The sequence below is a fragment of the Schistocerca americana genome, chromosome 4 (assembly GCF_021461395.2).
Source record: "Schistocerca americana isolate TAMUIC-IGC-003095 chromosome 4, iqSchAmer2.1, whole genome shotgun sequence".
Classification (NCBI taxonomy): domain Eukaryota; kingdom Metazoa; phylum Arthropoda; class Insecta; order Orthoptera; family Acrididae; genus Schistocerca; species Schistocerca americana.
In genome coordinates, this window is record NC_060122.1 from 486,284,504 (window position 1) to 486,303,979 (window position 19,476).

The 19,476-nt window shown below is 40.5% G+C and overlaps 2 protein-coding genes across 2 annotated transcripts in view; one reads left to right on the forward strand and one right to left on the reverse strand.

The window, feature by feature from the left end:
• Positions 1 to 8,544, forward strand: part of LOC124612971 (facilitated trehalose transporter Tret1-like) — a 115,350-nt gene extending 106,806 nt beyond the window's left edge. Inside the window, exon 5 of the mRNA XM_047141499.1 lies at positions 7,860 to 8,544. Coding sequence (XP_046997455.1) covers positions 7,860 to 8,168 — 309 coding nt within the window. The 3' untranslated portion in view covers positions 8,169 to 8,544. The remainder of the gene's footprint in view (positions 1 to 7,859) is intronic.
• Positions 8,545 to 14,751: 6,207 nt separating this feature from the next.
• The window catches only part of LOC124612702 (armadillo repeat-containing protein 6 homolog), a 102,596-nt gene continuing 97,871 nt past the window's right edge, over positions 14,752 to 19,476 (reverse strand). The window contains exon 6 of the mRNA XM_047141051.1: positions 14,752 to 15,324. Coding sequence (XP_046997007.1) covers positions 15,112 to 15,324 — 213 coding nt within the window. The 3' untranslated portion in view covers positions 14,752 to 15,111. The remainder of the gene's footprint in view (positions 15,325 to 19,476) is intronic.

Below are 19,476 nucleotides of genomic sequence, written 5' to 3' on the forward strand. Positions count from 1 at the left end.
CAAGACATTGCTTTTGTTCTATTACTTTATTTATGACTGAACGTTTCTAAAACTGAAGACACTCGTCCGTGCTCTGCACTGCTGTCGAGATCTGGCAACGTCGTTCTCTGTTCATTGGCTGACTGTGTTTTGTGACGTCAGATGCGCAGAACGAACCTAAACTCGGCCGCCAAGATATATGACGCGCACTTTAGTCTGGGAATGAGTCATCGGTCCTGCATACTCCAACTCCCGATGACTGGTGCTTGCCCTGGCAGTGATCTTCTTAGAACTTCTTTTGCTGCTATGCTCTTTATCACCTTTCTGCTTGTTGCCTGTCACCGGAGCTTTGAATATGCCCTGGGTTGCAGAATCTTTGTAGGGCTTCATTCAAAGGACATGGACCGTATCTCTGATCTTTTGTCGTCTTGTGCCAGGATCGAAATCTGCAACTTCATAAGTAACATCAGACAACTGTCTTACAACCTTATAAGGTCCAAAGTAGTGCCTGAGAAGCTTCTCAGAGAGATCAACCTTCCGAAAAGGAGTGAAGATCCAGATGAGGTCACCAGGCTGGTAGACAACAGGGTGGTGGCTTGCGTCATACCTTCGGCGATCGTTTTCTTAAGCCTGCAGCGTGCGAAGGTGAGCTAACTGCCGAGCTTCCTCAGCTCTGGTTAACACCTGGTCGATGTAGTCCTCGTCCATGTCATCAGGGTGTAACGGAGACACAGTGTCCATCGTCGTAGTCGCCTCACGCCCATGCACCAGGAAAAATGGTGTAAATACTGTGGCGTCTTGTTTAGCTGTGTTGTAGGCAAATGTCACAAAAGGTAGCACCTCATCCCAGTTGCTCTGCTCAACATTGACGAACATTGATAGCATATTGGCCAAGGTCTTATTATGGCATTCAGTAAGCCCGTTATTTTGCGGATGGTAGGCAGTCATTGCGTGATGAGGGTTTATCTCTGTAACAAGATTCAATTGAAAAACTTTCCCTCAATCTGTAATTAACGACATTGGGGCACTGTGTTTTAATACAATGCCTTCCATGATGAATTTGGCTACCTCAGATGCTTTGGCTGTTTTCACGGCTTTTGTAATGGCATTGCATGTCAGATAATCAGTGCAAACAATAATCCATCTATTGCCACTAGCAGATGTTGGAAATTGTCCAAGGAGGTCAATCCCAACATGGTGGAAAAGCGTTTCAGCTGGTGGAATTGGTATGTATCGGCCAGGTGGTTTCTGAGGAACTGCCTTTCTCCTCTGGCACTCTTGACAGTGAGACACATAGTGACGGAAACTCTTAAATAAACCTGGCCAGAAAAATCTCTTGCAGATTCTATCGTATGCTTAATAAATCCTAAATGTCCGGCCTCAGGTGTGTCATGGAATTTTTGTAGAATGTCTAAGTGCATATGTTTAGGAATCACTGGTAGCCACCTCTTTCCAAATGGATCGAAGTTTTTCTTACAAAGCAATCCATTAACTGCCTTAAATTGTCCTTTCACATCCTCTGACCGATTTAGGGCATGCATAAATTGAGATATCTTGGCATCGTCCTGCTCAGCAGAGACATCCTGGAGTGCAGCAAGACAGTCACTGTCTTCTTCAAAGTCTTGATGGTATTGCACAGGGTTCCTTGAGAGACAGTCGGCATCTTGGTGTTTTCTTCCACTTTTGTACACTATGCTAATCTCATACTCTTTAAGATGTAGTGCCCACCTGGCGAGTTGTCCTGTTGGATCCTTAAGACCTGTCAACCAACAAAGTGAATCATGGTCTGTAACAACTGAGAATGGCCTTCCAAAGAGATATTGTCGAAATTTACACATGGCTCAGATCACAGCAAGACATTCTCCTTCTGTAGTTGAGTAGTTTCTCTTGGCTTTTGTTAAGTGTCCTAGAAGCATAGGCTATAACCTTCTCTTTTCCATCCGAAATTTGCACCATAACAGCACCGATCTCATACCTACTGGCATCTGTGTGTAGTTCTGTAGGTGCTCTCTCATCATACAGACCTCGTACAGGGTCAGACGTCAGAGCTTTTCGCAGCACATTGAAAGAATCTTGTTGAGCACCACCCCAGATAAATTTAGCAGCAGCTTTTAACAACTCTTGGAGTGGCCTGGCTTTGATACAAAAGTCTTTAATAAGACGACGATAATAAGAATATAATCCGAGGAAGCTTCTCACATCTCTAATACTTTTAGGAATAGGAAATTCTGTTATAGCTCTCACCTTTTCTGGGTCTGGCCGCACACCTTCGTTTGACACAAGGTGTCCAAGTATTTTGATTTCTTTTGCTCCAAAGAGACATTTTATTGGGTTAAGTTTAAGTCCGCCTTGTTGGAGACACTTAAGAATGGCCCTCAGTCTTTTTATATGTTCATCAAATTTCTCTGAGAACACTATAATGTCATCTAAATAACAAAGACACAACGTCCACTTCAAGTGACATAGAAGATTATCCATCATCCATTCAAAACTTGCTGGTGCATTACACAAATCAAACGGCATTACCTTAAGCTCATACAGGGCCTAAGGAGTGACGAATGGAGTTTTCTCACGATCAGCCTAATCTACTTCGATCTGCCAGTATCCTGAATACATGTCCATGGTTGAGAAAAACTTAGCCCCCTTCGGACAATATAGTGTATCGTCAATTTGTGGAAGAGGGTAAATGTTCTTTTTAGTTATCTTATTAAGCTTCCTGTAATCAACACAAAAGCGCCAACTGCCATACTTCTTCCTAACGAGGACCACTGGTGACAACCATGGGCTCTGCAAAGGCTGAATGATGTCATTCTTCATCATTTTCTCTACCTCATCGCAAATTATTTGAAGTTCTGTTACTGACACACGGTATGCTCTCTGGTTTATTGGTTGATGGTCTCCAGTGCTAATCCAGTGCTTCACTGTCGATTTGTCTAATTTCCTCTTCACCTGTGGATTGAAGCATTCAGAGAACTCTTGAGAAATGGCAAGTAGCTACTTCTGTTGTTCCTTAGTGAGATTTGGTGATAGTCAAGCTAGAAGATCTTGTCTCATAGTGGTAGCGCTAATTTCACCCAAAGACTCGGTACGGGAGCTCTGCAATTAATGACTCAGCGTTTGCTACACAAGTGTCTTGGAAGGATCTGCAGTTCTCAGCAACAGTTAACTATCCACAATTCACTGAATCTGTTCTTAAACAAGATGGCAGAGGCCGGGATGACCAAGTTATTCTCCAGTAGTATGCTTCTCTTACATTCCACTACAAGATCCATGGGGTGCTGCATGGAATGACACATGACAGTTACCTTTCTAGCACTGACTGCAGGAATGATCACTTCATCCAGCACATACAGTCTCCACACACTCAGATGCACATTTTCCTGTCCACAGTATCTCATCTCGTCTAGCATAATCTTCAAGTGACCACAATCCACAATTGGCTGAGGAGCTTTCAAAAAGCCCCGTTTGAGAATGACGTCATGACTACACTACTATGGGCTGTGTAAGACCATTTATACCCACATGAATGGTAGATCTTCCTGTTGGTCTTACATATTTCCAATTAGCCAGCTTTCAGCAGAGATGTTTTGTTGTCGACGAATACAGTTTTCTGCAACTGGTGGTGGTACTTCTCTGAATGACTGAATATGATGCTCCAGAGTCCACAAGAGCTTGGGCTGGTTGGCCATCCATGAGGATATCGACGTAGTTTCCTATCATTTTTGCAGTGATCAACAGCAGAGGATTTTTCTCTTCAGTGACCTCACCTCCAAGGAAGGTTCCACCCTTTAGTTTTCAAGGTTGCGGCAGATAGGTGATCGGCTGGAGCTTCTAAACAGTGATGGAGGCCTTGATCGACGTGTTGGGGAGCATCCTCTCCAGCGGCTAGCTTGCGGCGATGGTGACCTACGTCGTCCTCCACCCACATCTTGCTCACCATCGTCATTCCGGAGTTGGCGTCGGCTAAGATCGGTCTGCTATCTTCTGGCATGGGCATCATCAAATATCCGTCACCTTTCTCGACAAAGCGCACCACAAGTCCCGGTCGTCCACAGTGGAAACATACTGGCTGGTTATCCTGAGTCCTCCAGACGTCAGTCTTCCTTGGTGCCCAAACAGGTTCCTCATGCGGCATTGTAGGAATGTAACTCTGCTTGGGTCTCGACTTTCTCACCGTTTTAAAGGGAAATGAAGGACGAGCGATTGCATTCAATGTCTGTTCCACTTCCTACCTTACGATCTCTTGAAGCGTCTCCGTTTTTTTGTTCGCTGTGCAAACAAAGTGCCTTCTGAACTTCCTCTCTCACTGTCTGTAGAAGAACACTTGCAAAATCAGTTGCTTCCCCATCACAGATATCGAAACGACGTTTGGAAGCCGTTCAAACTTCTTGCATGTAATTTTTTTTCGATGCATTGTCCCGATACACTGGCACCATTTTATGAAGTTATCTGCTGTCGAAACCTCCTTCGGGAGTAGGGATCGATACATGACCTAAGAAACACCCTTCATGAGATGTGCAATCTTATCTTCTTCCTCCATTCTGGGATCCACTATTTTACACAGTTCCCCGATGTCATGAATGTAAGATGCTTTAGTTTCTCCTGGACGCTGTGCACTGCACTTTAATTTATCTTCAGCCTTGCACTTCTGTTGTTGTGTGTCGCCGAAATACTTGCGCAGTTACGTCTGGAATGCTTCCCAGCTTGTGAACTTCTCCTTGTTGTTCTCATACCATTGCTTGGCAGTGCCCTCCAAGTAGAAAAATACATTAGCCAAACACACGGTGTTATCCCATTTGTTAAATTTGGCTATACACTCATATACCATCAGCCACTTGTTTGGATCTTGGCCATCATCCCCAGAGAACCCTAAAGGATGTCTCATGTGGTAGCACAGTTGCTGCCATCGTAACGTCCTCTTCTTCTTCTGTCTCTGGTAGATTGCGATCTGCTGAGTATGGCTCGAACTCAGGTTTCTCGCCACGTAAATGGCTGCTCTGTCATGGCCTGATGGGAGCCACTATGACGTCAATATTGTGTGCTATAAGAAGTTCCAATACCCAGTGCCTCCACTAGAATAATGTCACATAGAAGAAGGCGGAAGTAGCTGAATGACAAAGACTAACATCACTTAACGAAGGTTTATTCAGCAATTGCACATACAAGAGTGTGGAGCAAACTGCCTCCAGCCAGAACACATACAGTATATATACAGCTACAGAACATTCCAGTACAATGATTCTTTACATTTGCAGATACTTCTAGAATATACTCAAACCGAATATAGAAATTAAAATTCTACAGTCCAGGTGAGTTTTGAACTCACGACCCTCGGTGCAACAGTTAAGTATCATAACAACTACACCATGTCTCTACTCAGCTTCCTCTGTGACAATATTATTACTGTTTCATTACAAAGAACATTCCCACAAAATACTACAGTGTGGACTATTATATTTATTTACATGGTCAAAATTAAAGATTTGTCATTTAATTCTGTTCAGTGTTTAATTTTGTTTAATACTCTGGAAAAAAGGATCAAATTTCACATTTTAACATTTTCCAATTTTGGATAATTATTTCGAGCTCAATTTTCAATAATTATTTCAAGCTTATTTTTGAATATTTTAGAAAAATGTGTAAATGTTGTTGATATTTTGTATATTGTGATTGTTTTTCATTCTGTGAATATTTTAAAGATTTTTTTTTTTTTTTAATGTGTGGAATGTAGATATTATATAGGGTTTGAGAACACACTATCAAAAGAAGAAAAGAGAATACAAAGTGATCCATGAACTCCTTAGCTAAAGGAACTCAGAGAAAAACTTTTAGCCTTGTACACAATGATAAAAGCTGGCTATCCTATTTGAAGCAGGGATATAGGACAGCAAAAAATATATACATGACAGAAATGCAAGCAGCAAACAGGAGAGTCAATGATATCTTCATTGAAAAGTCTCAACAAATCCAAAGCATCCCAGAAAACACAGAAACAGCACAAAACACAGAAACAGCACAAAACACAGAAACAAGCATGTGACTTCAGTTTCACCTAAGGTTTGCTAAATAACTTCTTCATAAACTGTTCAAATCAGGGAAAATCTGCTACTTCAAAAATATATGAAAATTCTGAAGGTTCTTTGGACAATAGAAGACTACCTGATTTAAGACGTAAGTGCACTCAGGTTAGCTGAAAAATTGGACACAGAACTGTTTCCATACTAGGTAAGCTACAGAGTGAAAATACCTATGGCTTATCAAATTATATCCTAAAACATTTAATTGACATTATACTGTTTCCTCTGCCTTAGCTTATAAACTGCATGTTTCAAGTTGGAAAAGTTACTGATGGCTCAAAGTACACAACTGTTGTCCCAGTTTATAAGGAAGGAGACAAAAACAGTCCTCACAGTTAAAATGCCAATGTCCCTTATTCCAATTGCATCTAAGGCCACAATACACAGCATAAAAGAGCGACTATGCAGCTTCTTTGAGAACAATAAGCTAAGGCTATATGGTTTTATGCCATTGAAGCTGTAAAATCTCTGGTTGCAGATGATCTGGAATCCTTTGAAAAGCATTATTTTGCCTGTGCTATGCTCCTCAATCTGAGCAAAGTAATTGACACTACATCACTTTATGTCCTAATATATAAATTTTAAGAATATGAAATCAAGGTCAATGAATTATCATTAATCAAATCGCATCTGTTAGATGGGAGACATGCTGTCACTGTAAGTAATTGTAGATCAAATGCCCTACTTGTTAATATAGGCATGCTTAAAGATTATATCCTGGGCCCTTTTCTCTTTCTTGTATATATATGAATGAACCACCTACTTCTTTGTCCTCTGAGTCTGTAACATATGCTGATCATACAGTCCTAGTACCCAGTCACAATACAGATGAAATGAAAAGGAGAACACAGATAATGATGGATGTGCTTACGCAATGGCTACAAAAAAGGATCAAATATTAAACAATATATTACTACATCCACAAACAAAGTGAAAAGATAAATGAGTGGAAATCTGTCAGACTACTATTAATTCAATTGGGCCCAAAACTGAAATGGGATGCACACACAGACCAAATGTGCATTATACTATAAAGAGTGATTTACTTACTATGTAAATTAAAATCCTACAAAAACAGTGGTTATGTGGCAAAAAAGCAGTGAGAACAATTGTAAGAATTCCAAACAGTGTCATCCCAGCCACGTTTCAAATTAAAAAAACTTATTAATTGTGCCATCTCTCAGTATTAAAGCCTGTCTCCTCTCAATAAAGCAACTAGTAAAACTTCAACTGTACTATTTGGAGGCAATTAGTTGTGACCAGTGTGCTGTAGGAGGATACGGTATGAGCAATGTTTCAAGTACTTGTCCTCAAGTTCTCTTCCATGTGATCAAGGACGTTGTCATCAAAGTCAAGAGCACAGTTTGTGCACGGAGGACCACAGCCAGCCCTCCTAGTTTCAAACATACTAATTTCTTGCAACTGTTGCAGTGAGAAACATATCATATCATTCCTTTGAGAGTTATTTGCAGTACCTATTCATTGGCATCTGTGTTTATGAAAAACAAGATTTCCATAATAGTGTCATATCCTAAACCAAACTGCTAATTTTTGATAAATGTAATGTCTATTTTTTAAAGTATTACTGTCCACACATTAAAACCTATATCATGTACATCATCAGTGGTAGATGAATAAAGGAATGAAAAGAGCCATACCACATCTACTTCCAGTCATACAACCAGACTGAAATATTGTCAACTTCTGACAAGATACTCACTTTCAATGAGCTATGTCAAACAGCAGCTGTCTGCAGAGGAAGGCAACATGATGATGGAACTGATGATTGGTGTGTGTGTTTAGGTTTTCAACTCACTGGGCATCGGGCCGCTGACATGGGTTGTCCCAGCAGAGCTGCTGCACCCATCGGTGAAAGGTGTGGGTACGTGCCTGATGACAGTTGTTCTGGGCCTGTACGGGTTTGCCGTGGTGCGGCTCTTCCAAGTGGTGGCCGACGCACCGGAGTTGGGAGAGCATGTCGCCTTCTGGGCATTCGCTGTCTGCTGTGCACTCGGCTTTGTCTTCGTGTTACTTGTGCTCCCTGAGACCAAGGGCAAGTCCTTCCTGCAGATCCAGCAGGAGCTGCAGCGGAAAGCAAATTCCCCTGGATGAGGGCTACACAATTCTCAACTATGACTCAAGTGTGGACAAAATGAACACGAGTTGCTGTGCATTACTTGGTGAATGTGCGTGCAGACAAATGAATACTACTCATTCTGCTGAATCGGTGGAACTCTTAAAACCGGACGTGTGTGTCTTCTGCAGATGAAACTGTGGTGTACAATCATCAATGCATGTACAATGTTCTCAACTGGACATTTCCTTTCTTAGTTTTCTACAAAATCAAATTCCCCTCTTATAATAAAGCATGCCAGTTCAAGTATTCTCCCTTTATGCGACACTTCAAAACCGTAATTCTGTAATTTTTATCACACAAAGTAATGTAAAATGTTATCAGCATGGAAATATAAGTAAATGAATTTGTAATAAAATGTTATCTTCACAGTATTTACCTCCACCCCCTACCCTCTCTCTCTCTCTCTCTCTCTCTCTCTCTCTCTCCCTCCCTCCAAGGAAGAGGTAAGACTCAAGTTAAGTGTCTTGTGGAAGGTGAAGTCATTAAAAACGGATGACAAGTCTGGCTTGGGGAAGGATCGAAAAGGAAAGAAATTGGCAGTCTCCTTTTTGAAGGGACAATCCAACACTTCTTTTTAGTGATTTATTGAACCATGGAAAACTAAATTCAAATGGATGGACATGGATTTGAGCTTTCATTGTCCTGTGTGAGAGTTCAGTGTCTTACCATTCCACCAACTCTTGGTAGTCATTCTTCAATATGCACAATTCAATTAAATATCATGATCATATTTCATGCATTCACTAATAGACATGATAATTTTATCTTATAGTGTCAAATAAAACAAATTAACAGAAATAGTGACAAAGATAGAGAGTATCATAGTCAGTTTCATAATGAAATATAGTTCCTCCATCTAAAAAGAAAATAGTGATTCAAGAAACATCATTGACAAAAAACATGTATTCCTCATAAAACTAATGAAGGAACAATCTTGGAGATAAGAAAGTTGCACAATGATATAGAAAATAATTATTACATGTAGAACAGTGTAAAGAAATGTTTCAGTACATTAGGAGTTATGACATTAAAAGAAAACTGGCAAATATGCAAAGATTTTTCTAGTTGCATCTAATTATGACCTTATGGACTCAGTCAGAGTTATTCATATAAAGTGTTAACAATTAGTGCTATTCCTTCAAAGAAAAGAAAAGAGAAGTTTTCAAATTTAAAGACAAAGCAGTGAATCTCATGGCAGCATACTGGGATCTGTTTACTTTATCAAGTACAGTGTCTGCAACTACAACAACTGCAACACATATGGGGTCAGTCATGACATTGGGATACAATGCAGGTAGAGTAATATGCCTGGTGCAACTAACAGATAGCCATGCAATATAACTTCACAAAGAGGCTTAACTAGTCTTGATAAACAAGACATGAGCTCTTGAAATGAGTGACAGTGTTACATGTTAGTGCTTATTTCAATACTAGTATAGCCACTACTATGAATCTGCAATATGTGTTATTGCTAACTACTGGTAGAGTATGAGTTGGTCAAATACAGTGTGATGTGCAGATAATGCTATTACTGTAAACCATATGACAACATCACATACAATTATGGGTTCACTTTCAAAGCATAGGACACAGCAGAAAATGCTAAAGGACTAGAACACCCATGAGCACTGTTACCTTCTGTTAATGGCTAGCCAGAAAAAGTACTCAAAGAAACACAGTGCTCCTAGCAAAGGAAATCAGTTTTTTCCCCAGTGAGGACAACGGCCAATGGTGTATTTCTCATTAATAGTGTGACACCTTAATGTCAAACACACTATATGGATGTGATGTCATGGAGGGAAAGCACACAAATGAAGCCATATTTTTATTCTCTAACTAGTCTCGAGTTATCGCTGAGCCTGACAACACAGTTGCATTTTGGGATGAAAAATTCAGAATGACATGTTTGTGTGCAAAACATCACAATATTGTTGTGGCAGACTAGTGGTGTAAGCAGAGATCAGCACTGATGATCTAATTAATCTACATTTATTTGAAAAGGTCCTTTGACAGCTTGACATATGTAGACGTAGACGACATTCTCCTGCCTTCGTTTTATCGTATGCAGGTGGCATTAGTAATGCTTCCCAGATTTTAGAGACAAATCTCATCTCTAGACAGCTGCATTGGTGAATGATGTGCTGCTAAGTGATAGTGCCATGTGAACACTGCAGTTAGTTTGTTTCTGGTATGTTCCTATTCAACACTGACTTATACTAGTGTTTCAGCTGAAGACAGGAAGTGCTCACTCACATACCGCAATAAGATACACACACAAGCTGAGACAGTAGTGGTAGTAGTAGTAGTAGTAGTAGTAGTAGCAGCTTTATTCATCCATAGATCTGTTTTTACAAGGATATAGGACATGTCAAAGTATTTACAAATTTAGATCAATCTGAAATAAGCTAATTCGTATACACATATATTTACAGACTTCTAGTTAGAGACAATCATTAGATTTACTCCTGGTATACAAAACTTCTTTTTACAAATAACTTATTAAATAATGTAATGCCACATTGTTCACTCATATCTATCAGTCACTGCACACACTATACACACATTTCATAATACTTCACTCACTACACGCACGCACACACACACACTGGTGATCTCTGGGCCATTTTCTGTACCACAACTTCCCATTTGCTATCCTGAAAAGCTGAGTCAGCATCCCTCCATAATGCGTGAGATGTTGAGCTCAGAAAGATGAAGAGGTGTTAGTATTGTGCTATACATAGTTAAGTATTTTTAGAAAGGAAAAAAGAAGGGGAGGTGTTATGTGGAATGTTGGATATTTTATAATCATTATTATTATTATTATTATTATTATTATTATTATTATCATTATTTATTTGTAAAATATTTTTTATCAAACACCTACTCTGTTTTAGCAGTAATCCTTCAATGTATAAAATGTATTGCATAACAGGTACTTTCTAACTGCCTTTTTAAATAAGTGTATTTTTGCAATTTCTTTAATCTCTTTTGGTAATTTATTGTACAGTTTTATTCCTTGGTAGAAAATGCTGTTTTAAGTTTTATGTTGTTTTTTTTCTTGGTAAATGTACGTTGAGTCTATCTCTTGTTGCATGGTCACGGGCAGAGATGTTTGTGCGGTAATTACCAATGTTATTTTTAATGTGTACAACTGACTGGTAAATGAATTCACATGGAGCAGTTAAAATCCCCAGTGTTCTGAATAGATCTCTACAATGAGCTCAACTACTATTTTTGGTAATTATTCTTATGACTCTTCTCTGGAGTTTGAAAATTGTCTTCATATTTTGTGCATTTGTTCCCCAAAAAAGAATGCCATAGCTAAGAATTGAGTGTACATATGAATAATATGTAACTAAAAGACACTACATGTTACATACTGATGATAGAATTCTAAGGGCATAACATGCTGATGGCCTTCTGTTTGCAAGTACCTTTGTGTGTTCGCACCACTTCAACTGAGAATCAATATTCATTCCTAGAAATGTTGCATTTGTTACACAGTCTATAGAGGTGCCATCTACATTTAATTCAACATTTTCATTTTTACTCTTCAAACTGAAATTCAGGGCATTAGTTTTCTTCATGTTCAATGTCACTTTATTACTTATTGACTAATCATAAACTTCCTTGAGAGATTCATTTGCTTTCTCGGCAAGGAGTTCTCTTGTTTTCTCAGTGACTCTAATATTGCTGTCATCAGTGAAGAGGATTTTTTCACCATGAGTAACACTACTGGGAAAGTCATTGATGTATATCAGGAACAGTATTGGTCCTAATATGCTACCTTGTGGAACCCCTACATTAATTATATTAATGTATTACGTGTTTTACTAAATGTTTAGATCTATTTAAAGTATGTGTTATCTCTATCCTATCTGTTAGGTATGATCGAAACCAGTCATTAGCTACCCCTCTTATTCCTAATGCTTCTAATTTATTTAATAAAATCTTGTGGTTGACTGTATCAAATGCCTTGGAAAGATCCAAAAATATGCCTGTGACACACTCATCTTTATCAAGAGCCTCAAGTACAACTTTTGAGAATTCTACTATGGCTGACTCCATATTTCTGCCACTTCGGCAACCAAACTGTTATTTGCTTAAAAGATTGTATTTATTCAGATAATTCGTTAATCTGTCTTTCATAATTGCTTATATTATTTTTGAGAATGCTGACAGCAGGGAAATGGGCCGGTAATTTTCTATGTCTTCTGCATTACCTTTCTTAAGCAAAGGTACAGCTCCTCCTTGTTTTAACTGCTCTGGAAATGTCCCTGATGTGAAGGATTCATTTATTATACTTGTTAAGGGGCCTTGTATAATCTATATGCATTGTTTCAGTACACACACTGGTACTTCATCTAAGCCTACTGACACTTTATTTTTTAGTTTATGAATTGTTTTACTGTCTTCATTCTCTGTGGTTGGAAGTAACAGCATTGTGTTTAGTGCAACATTATTTACAGGTGTTGTATTTGTTTAGAGGAATTTTTGCTGCAACTTCTCTGCAGTACTTGAAAAATGCTCGTTTACATAGTTTTTAAGTGCTGTGGGTCATTTATTACTTTATCCCCCTCCCTTAGCAGTATGTCATTCTGCGTTTGTTTGCCTCTTCCCGTTTCCTTTTTTATGACATCCCAGACTGCTTTGCTTTTATGCTCTGCATTATATATTATTTTGTTATTAACATTTTACTATGACTGTGTTCACATTCATGTTTTAGTCAAAACATATTGCTGTGTTAATAGTCAGTGGCACAAATGATCAGTCACTTCCTTCAGCAGCCCAATAACATCTGTCACTAAAGAGTATTTATCTTCTACTAATCATTCGTTCCCATTACTTTACAAGAGGTCTGCTAATGAGAATCAATCTCGTAGTGTTTTAAATTATTTTACACATTGTCTATTGTATTATTCCTATCCCCAGATAAGCTTTCCATTTCTGGGAACTACACTGATGATGCAAGTCCCTACACCCAAAAAAGCAACTCATTGTCAAACAGAACTTTGTAGAGATATATGGCATTAGGACTTAACAACCCCCTGATTATGATGAGTCACCACAGCACAATTTTCACTTTCTACAAGAAAAGTTTTTCAACATAAGAAACAAAAAAATTGTGTCCTAAAATAAAGAACTCCTACTCCACATACTAGACTCAAGGGAAATGTGACCTGTGACACTGTTCAAATGTGAGATGTAAATTTTGCATAGCATTTTATGCTAGTAATACTACTATTAGTTAGGATGAATGTCTACAGACACAGTCTTAACACTGACAACATTAAATATCCTGTTGCTGAGCAAGGCAGTATGGATTTCTGTAGGTGAAATGAATTCAGTTCATACGAACCCCCTCCACAAAAAGCAATGCTTCATAACTCTGTATATTTCCTAGTCTCTACAACAAATACAGGCTGTCACCATCAATTTGGACTTAATTTGTGCCTTTCTCCACTTCCTTAAACAAGGTATTTTTGAATCTTTTTTCATTTGAAAATGGCATTATCCGTCTCTATTCTCACTAGTACTTGCTTCATTTTCTAATAACTTAGTATTTTAATTTTACCTCTCTATTTTTGGAATAGCATTTAACTCCTCGAAACAAGCCAGCATGCCCTTCAGCTCCATATTTGATGCAGTAGCAAATCAATTATTAACTGCTGTGTTCTGGAAACATTCTTTCATTTATCATCATGGTTATGAAGAATATGCCATCATAATCCAGTAGCAGCACAGTTACACTACATTTTTATTGCATGCTTTAAAGCATACTAACAGTGTCTTGCTAAACTAATGTGGAAGAAGTATTGTTTGGTGATCCAACCTTGTGTAATCTGAACATTCCTTTGTAAACATTGCCGCCTCCTGCCCCCCCCCCCCCCTCCCCCACTGCACCCCAAACCTATATTCTTCACATTCTTTTCAGTCCTAATTTAATTTATACTTCATATACATATGTACTCAGCTACATGTTTATCAGTTAGCTCATATCTTTGATCTCTGAGCAACCAAAAGCTAGTACTATTCTAGATGTTGTATACTGGCTCTTAGTCCTATTACTTCTAAATTACTTCCAGTCTACCTTGTTTCTTCTCTTACTTGTGGCTTAGAACCATTGTTCTCTCCCTCAGAACCTACTTCATAGTCCTCATATTTCTCTCTTTGACTACATCAACTTTGACATTTTCACAGCTGTCACATAATGTTCCTCTTCTATTACACATACTGTAAATGTTTTAGTTGCCCAATAGTGTAAAATTTACCTTTCCTTCTAAAGCTCACATTTTAAGTATTTATTGATTATCAAAATCTGAATCACTCTTAGAAAGAAGTGCATAAATATCAGTCAATGACAACTGTAGGAAGCACCAATTTGAAGGTTCATTTGAATAGTGCAGCGCATGTGGCATGCTATTCCCCTTCACGGAGGTGTGAACTAGCCCATCCAGCTAGTTATGAGGGAGCATACAATTTTATATGTTTTGAACACAATCTGTCTGACTACTCACCAAAAAAGAAAAACAATTTCTGAAAATGTAAACAAAAAAGTAAACATTATAAATTGCTTTTCATTTATTGTTAACAATGTCAATCACAGTTAACAGTATTATATTAAAATTAATTAACAAAATTAGATAGCTAAAAAACAAAATTTTTAGTCTCCAGTGCAGAGTCAAATGTGATTCTTCCAAAAATAGGTACCAGCACACAAAGGGACTGCACCAGTTGTTAGAAAATATATAGCAATATAACAACTCGCCACGGAGCTATTGGTTTTACCAAGCACAAAAATCAAATGATTTTATATTAATATTCATTAATATAATGAGTTAATTACAAAATGTTCATGTAAATAGATGTTGTTATTTACGATGAGGAAGCACAACTTGGAAGTCTGCATGCAAATTATTAATTTAAAGCACCTCCCTTTCCTGTCCACTGTTCTATGAGTTTAACTTCACAACCCAAATCACGCAGGGCAGCTTTTACGTCATAGTCACATCTTTTATCATGCTTTTTGATGATGGAATTCAGATGCTCTTCAACACCCATCTCAAGAAATAAAGGAGCCAGCGATCGTTCTCTTGCCACAATGTTCCGAATTGCCCAACAACCTTTCACCTGAAACCAGAGAAAATATGTGAATGAGATAAGGCACACACTACATGCAGAAAGAATACCATGAAAAAGTGAACTGTTACTATAAAATATATTCACATTCAAAGTGAGAACAATAGTAGTAACAATAAGTGTCCTAAATACAGACATGGAGATTGAAGTCTTTTTTTGTAAAAAGATATGTTTTACCTCCAGAAAAATTATACAGGCAGTGACTGATATAAATTGCTACCCAACAATAGATACAGCAAGCAATTTACCTGACTCTTATTTCAGGTTCAGTAAAGGTGGACATTATCATCATTACCATCGTCATTATAACATTGTCCAGTGGTTTGGGTAAATAGCCTGTTGTGATGGCCACCAATCCCAGGTGCTGCTCAGATTTCTCCTGATGATATGTACCTTGCTATTGTGGATTTCTGACTACAAGAGAGAGCCCCAACAGAAAATCACAGGCCTTAGAAGGAAACACAGGGATGTGTTGGGCTTGGTATCCTCCACATACAAAAACTGTAATTACTCATCATTCCTGCTTGTCTTAGTAAGATCATTATGTATAACACTAATCAATGTATGGCTCTCAAGTCTCCTGCCACATCACATTTTGTGTATCCCACAATATTTTCTCAAGGGAACTGCTTGATACCATCACATGTTGGTTATTTGTTACTGCTGGCAAACAGCAACAGTCACATATAATACTGATTTTATCAACTGATAAGCTCTGCACCAGTAAACAAGCAGCACCTACTAAACTTAATGCAATATGTAACAAAATGGTTAAGAACAATACTGACTCAAACGCTACTTCTCTCCAGCAGCAACAGAAAATTGTCACACTAGTGTCTTCTGGGTCACACCTGGAAAAATGTTTGAAAATAGGGCAGCTCTTGGACATGGTGGCTTTTCCAACTAAATGTCTGACATTCAGCAGGATCGGAATGATTTCTCTTACACTGAGGACTTCTTTCCACACTAAACAAAGCACACGTCAACAATGCACAAATTACGTTAAAACATAGATCAAATGATAAAACCCACCCTCATGAATAAAAATGTGAAAATAAAGCCGCTGCTGACGCATTGTCGCCCAACACCAAAGGTAGGGCACTAGGAAAGTTAAAAGTCTAAAACAGCTAAAAGTAGGCAGTCCAGCAAGAGGTGGACGACCGTCATTATTTGTGAGCCACAGTGACACCAAGGTGGGTCCTCACGACGGAGGAGGTAACCACGCGTTAGCCACATACGGCCAATGCGGAGCTGGCAGAGGACAACTGATTCCCTGCGAGAGGACCGCATGGAAGACTTCCACACATTCGTAGTCTCCTTACTGATAAGCAGTTTGTTGTGCATACTGTTATACCACTCCATCTCACGAAGCCGAAAAACCCTGTGGCGTAAGACAGAATGCAGGTCAGTTTCGGAGATGCCCATCTCCAGAAGCGGTTTCCACGTAGCCTGTTTGGCCAGCTTGTCGGCAAGTTCATTGCCTGGGATTACAAAGTGTCCTGGGGTTCACACAAACACCACTGAACGCGAGGATGGCGAGGGTAGCAGTGGTCGATAGCTTGTAGGCTGCTCAAGGAGTCAGTACACAGAAGAAAAGACTCACCAGCGCGGACATGAGTGGGTGTGGATGTGCTCAGAAGAGATATGGCCGCCAGCTCTGCAGTGAAAACACTGCAGCCATCTGGCAAGTAGTGCTGTTCAGTATGTTCTCCATGAACATACGCAAACCTACATGACCATCAGCCAACGAGCTGCCGGTTTAAACCACTTCGTGGCCCTGGTACATGTCGAGAATCGAGAGGAAGTAATAGTGGAGAGATGCAGGGTGAATGGAGTCCTTGGGTCCATGCAAAAGGTCCAGAAGAATCTGCGACCTGACCGGATGCGAACCTCAATCGTAAGCCCTGACCTGGTCCACCGATGTGGGAGATGCACCACCGTGCTTGAGAAAAGGAGATGGTAATTCGGATGCACAGGAGAACTACGAACGTGTGCAACATAACTGGCGAGCAGTTGCGCATGCCTAACCTTCAATGGAGGGACTCTGGCCTCCACTAAGACACTGGTCACCGGACTCGTTCTAAAAGCTCCCGTCACTAGGCATACACCACAGTCGTGCACTGGGTCGAGTAAAAGCAATGCTGAGGGCACCGCCGAACTGTAAACCACACTCCCATACTCAAGGCGGGATTGAACAAGGGCTCCGTAGAGCTGCAGCAGCGTAGAGCGATCTGCACCCCGGTTGGTGTTGCTCAGGCAACAGAGAGCGTTGAGGTGCTGCCAGCACTTCCACTTCAGCTGACAAAGGTTAGGTAGCCAAGTCAATCAGGCACTGAAAACCAGTCCTAAGATCCAATATGTCTACACTACAGTGAGTGGATCATCATCAAGGTAAAGTTCTGGTTCTGAATGAGCGGTGCAATGCCAACAGAAATGCATGACACATGACTTCACAGGAAAACTGGAAGCCGTAGGCTAGAGCCCATGACTGCTCCTTGTGAATGGCTCCATGTAGGCACTGCTCAGCAACACCAGTACTGGAGGAGCAGTATCAAATGCAGAAGTCATCCGCATACAGAGAAGCTGCTACTAGACTGTTAATAGCCACTAAAAATTGAGACACACTCAATATGGAGCCCTGAGAAATGCCATTCTCCTGAATACGGAGGGGGAACTATGGGAGGCACTGACTTGGACACAGAAAGTACGGAGCGACAGGAAGTTTTGGCCAAAAATCGGGAACAGGCCCCACTCGTATAATGTGGCAAGGATATGATGTCGCCAGGTCGTGTCATATGCTTTACGTAAGTCAAAGTAGAAGGCAACCAGATGTTCGCATCTGGAAAATGCTGTCCAGATGGCAGACTCAAGGGACACAAGTTTATCAGTGGTAGAGCAACCCTGGCAGAAGCCGCCCTGACATGGAGCCAGTAGGCCATGTGACTCCATGACCCGACCGAACCCAACTGCTGACACACCATACATTCCATCAATTTACAAAGAATGTTGGTGAGGCTAATGGGCCAGTAGCAATCCACATCAAGTGGGTTTTGACCAGGTTTGAGCACCGGAATGATGGTGCTCTCCCGCCATTGTGATGGGAAGACACTATCGCACCAGATCCAGTTGAAGATGATGAAGAGGTGTCACTTGTAGTCAGACAAGAGATGTTTAATCATCTGACTGGGGATCCGATCCGGCCCAGGAGCTGTGTCGGGGCAATGTGCAAGGGCACTGAGGAGCTCCCACTCTGTAAATGGGGCGGTATATGGTTCACTGTGGCGTGTAGTGAACAAGAGGACTTTCCTTTCCATCTCCCGTTTGAGAGTGCGAAAGGCTGGGGGGTAGTTCTTTGATGCAGAGGCTCGAGCGTAGCACTCAACAAAGCGCTCGGCAATCGTGTTTGCATCGGTAGATAACACACCACTGATATTAACGCCAGGAGCACCTGTTTGGGTCTGGTACCCAAAAAGACGTCTGGTCTACGTCCAGGCTTGGGAAGGTGATGTATGGCACCCAATGATCGACAGATACCTCTCCCTACACTCCTGTTTCCATCGTTTTATAAGCTGGCAAATGCAGGCATGGAGCCACTTAAAGGCTATTAGGTGCCCTAAGGAAGGGTGGCGCTTATGTCGCTGTAGAGCTCACCAATGCTCTTTAATTGCCTCAGCGACTTCCAGTGACCACCAAGGGACTGTCTTCTGCCGGGGGCACCCTAAAGAACAAGGGATCACGTTTGCAGCTGCAGAAATGATCATTGTAGTGACCTGCTCACTGACAACATAGATGGAACCATGTGGGGGAGATTCAGGGGTGACAGGAGAGGTGAAGGCTTCCCGCCTGCCTTGTTTAAAGCCTATCTGGGTAGGTGTCCATGGGCATGACACTGGTGGAGTGACAGGAAGATGGGGAAGTGGTCATTACCACACAGGTCGTTACATGCTCTCCAGTGGATAGATGGGAGAAGGCTAGGACTGCAAACCAAGAAGATCAATGGCCAAACGTGTGCCATGTGGCACACTGAAATGTGTGGGGGCACCGGTATTTAAGAGGCACAGGTCGAGTTGTGACAGTACATTTTCGATCTCCCTACCTTGGGCCTGTAAGCATGGCGCCACCCCACACGGGGGTACGCGCATT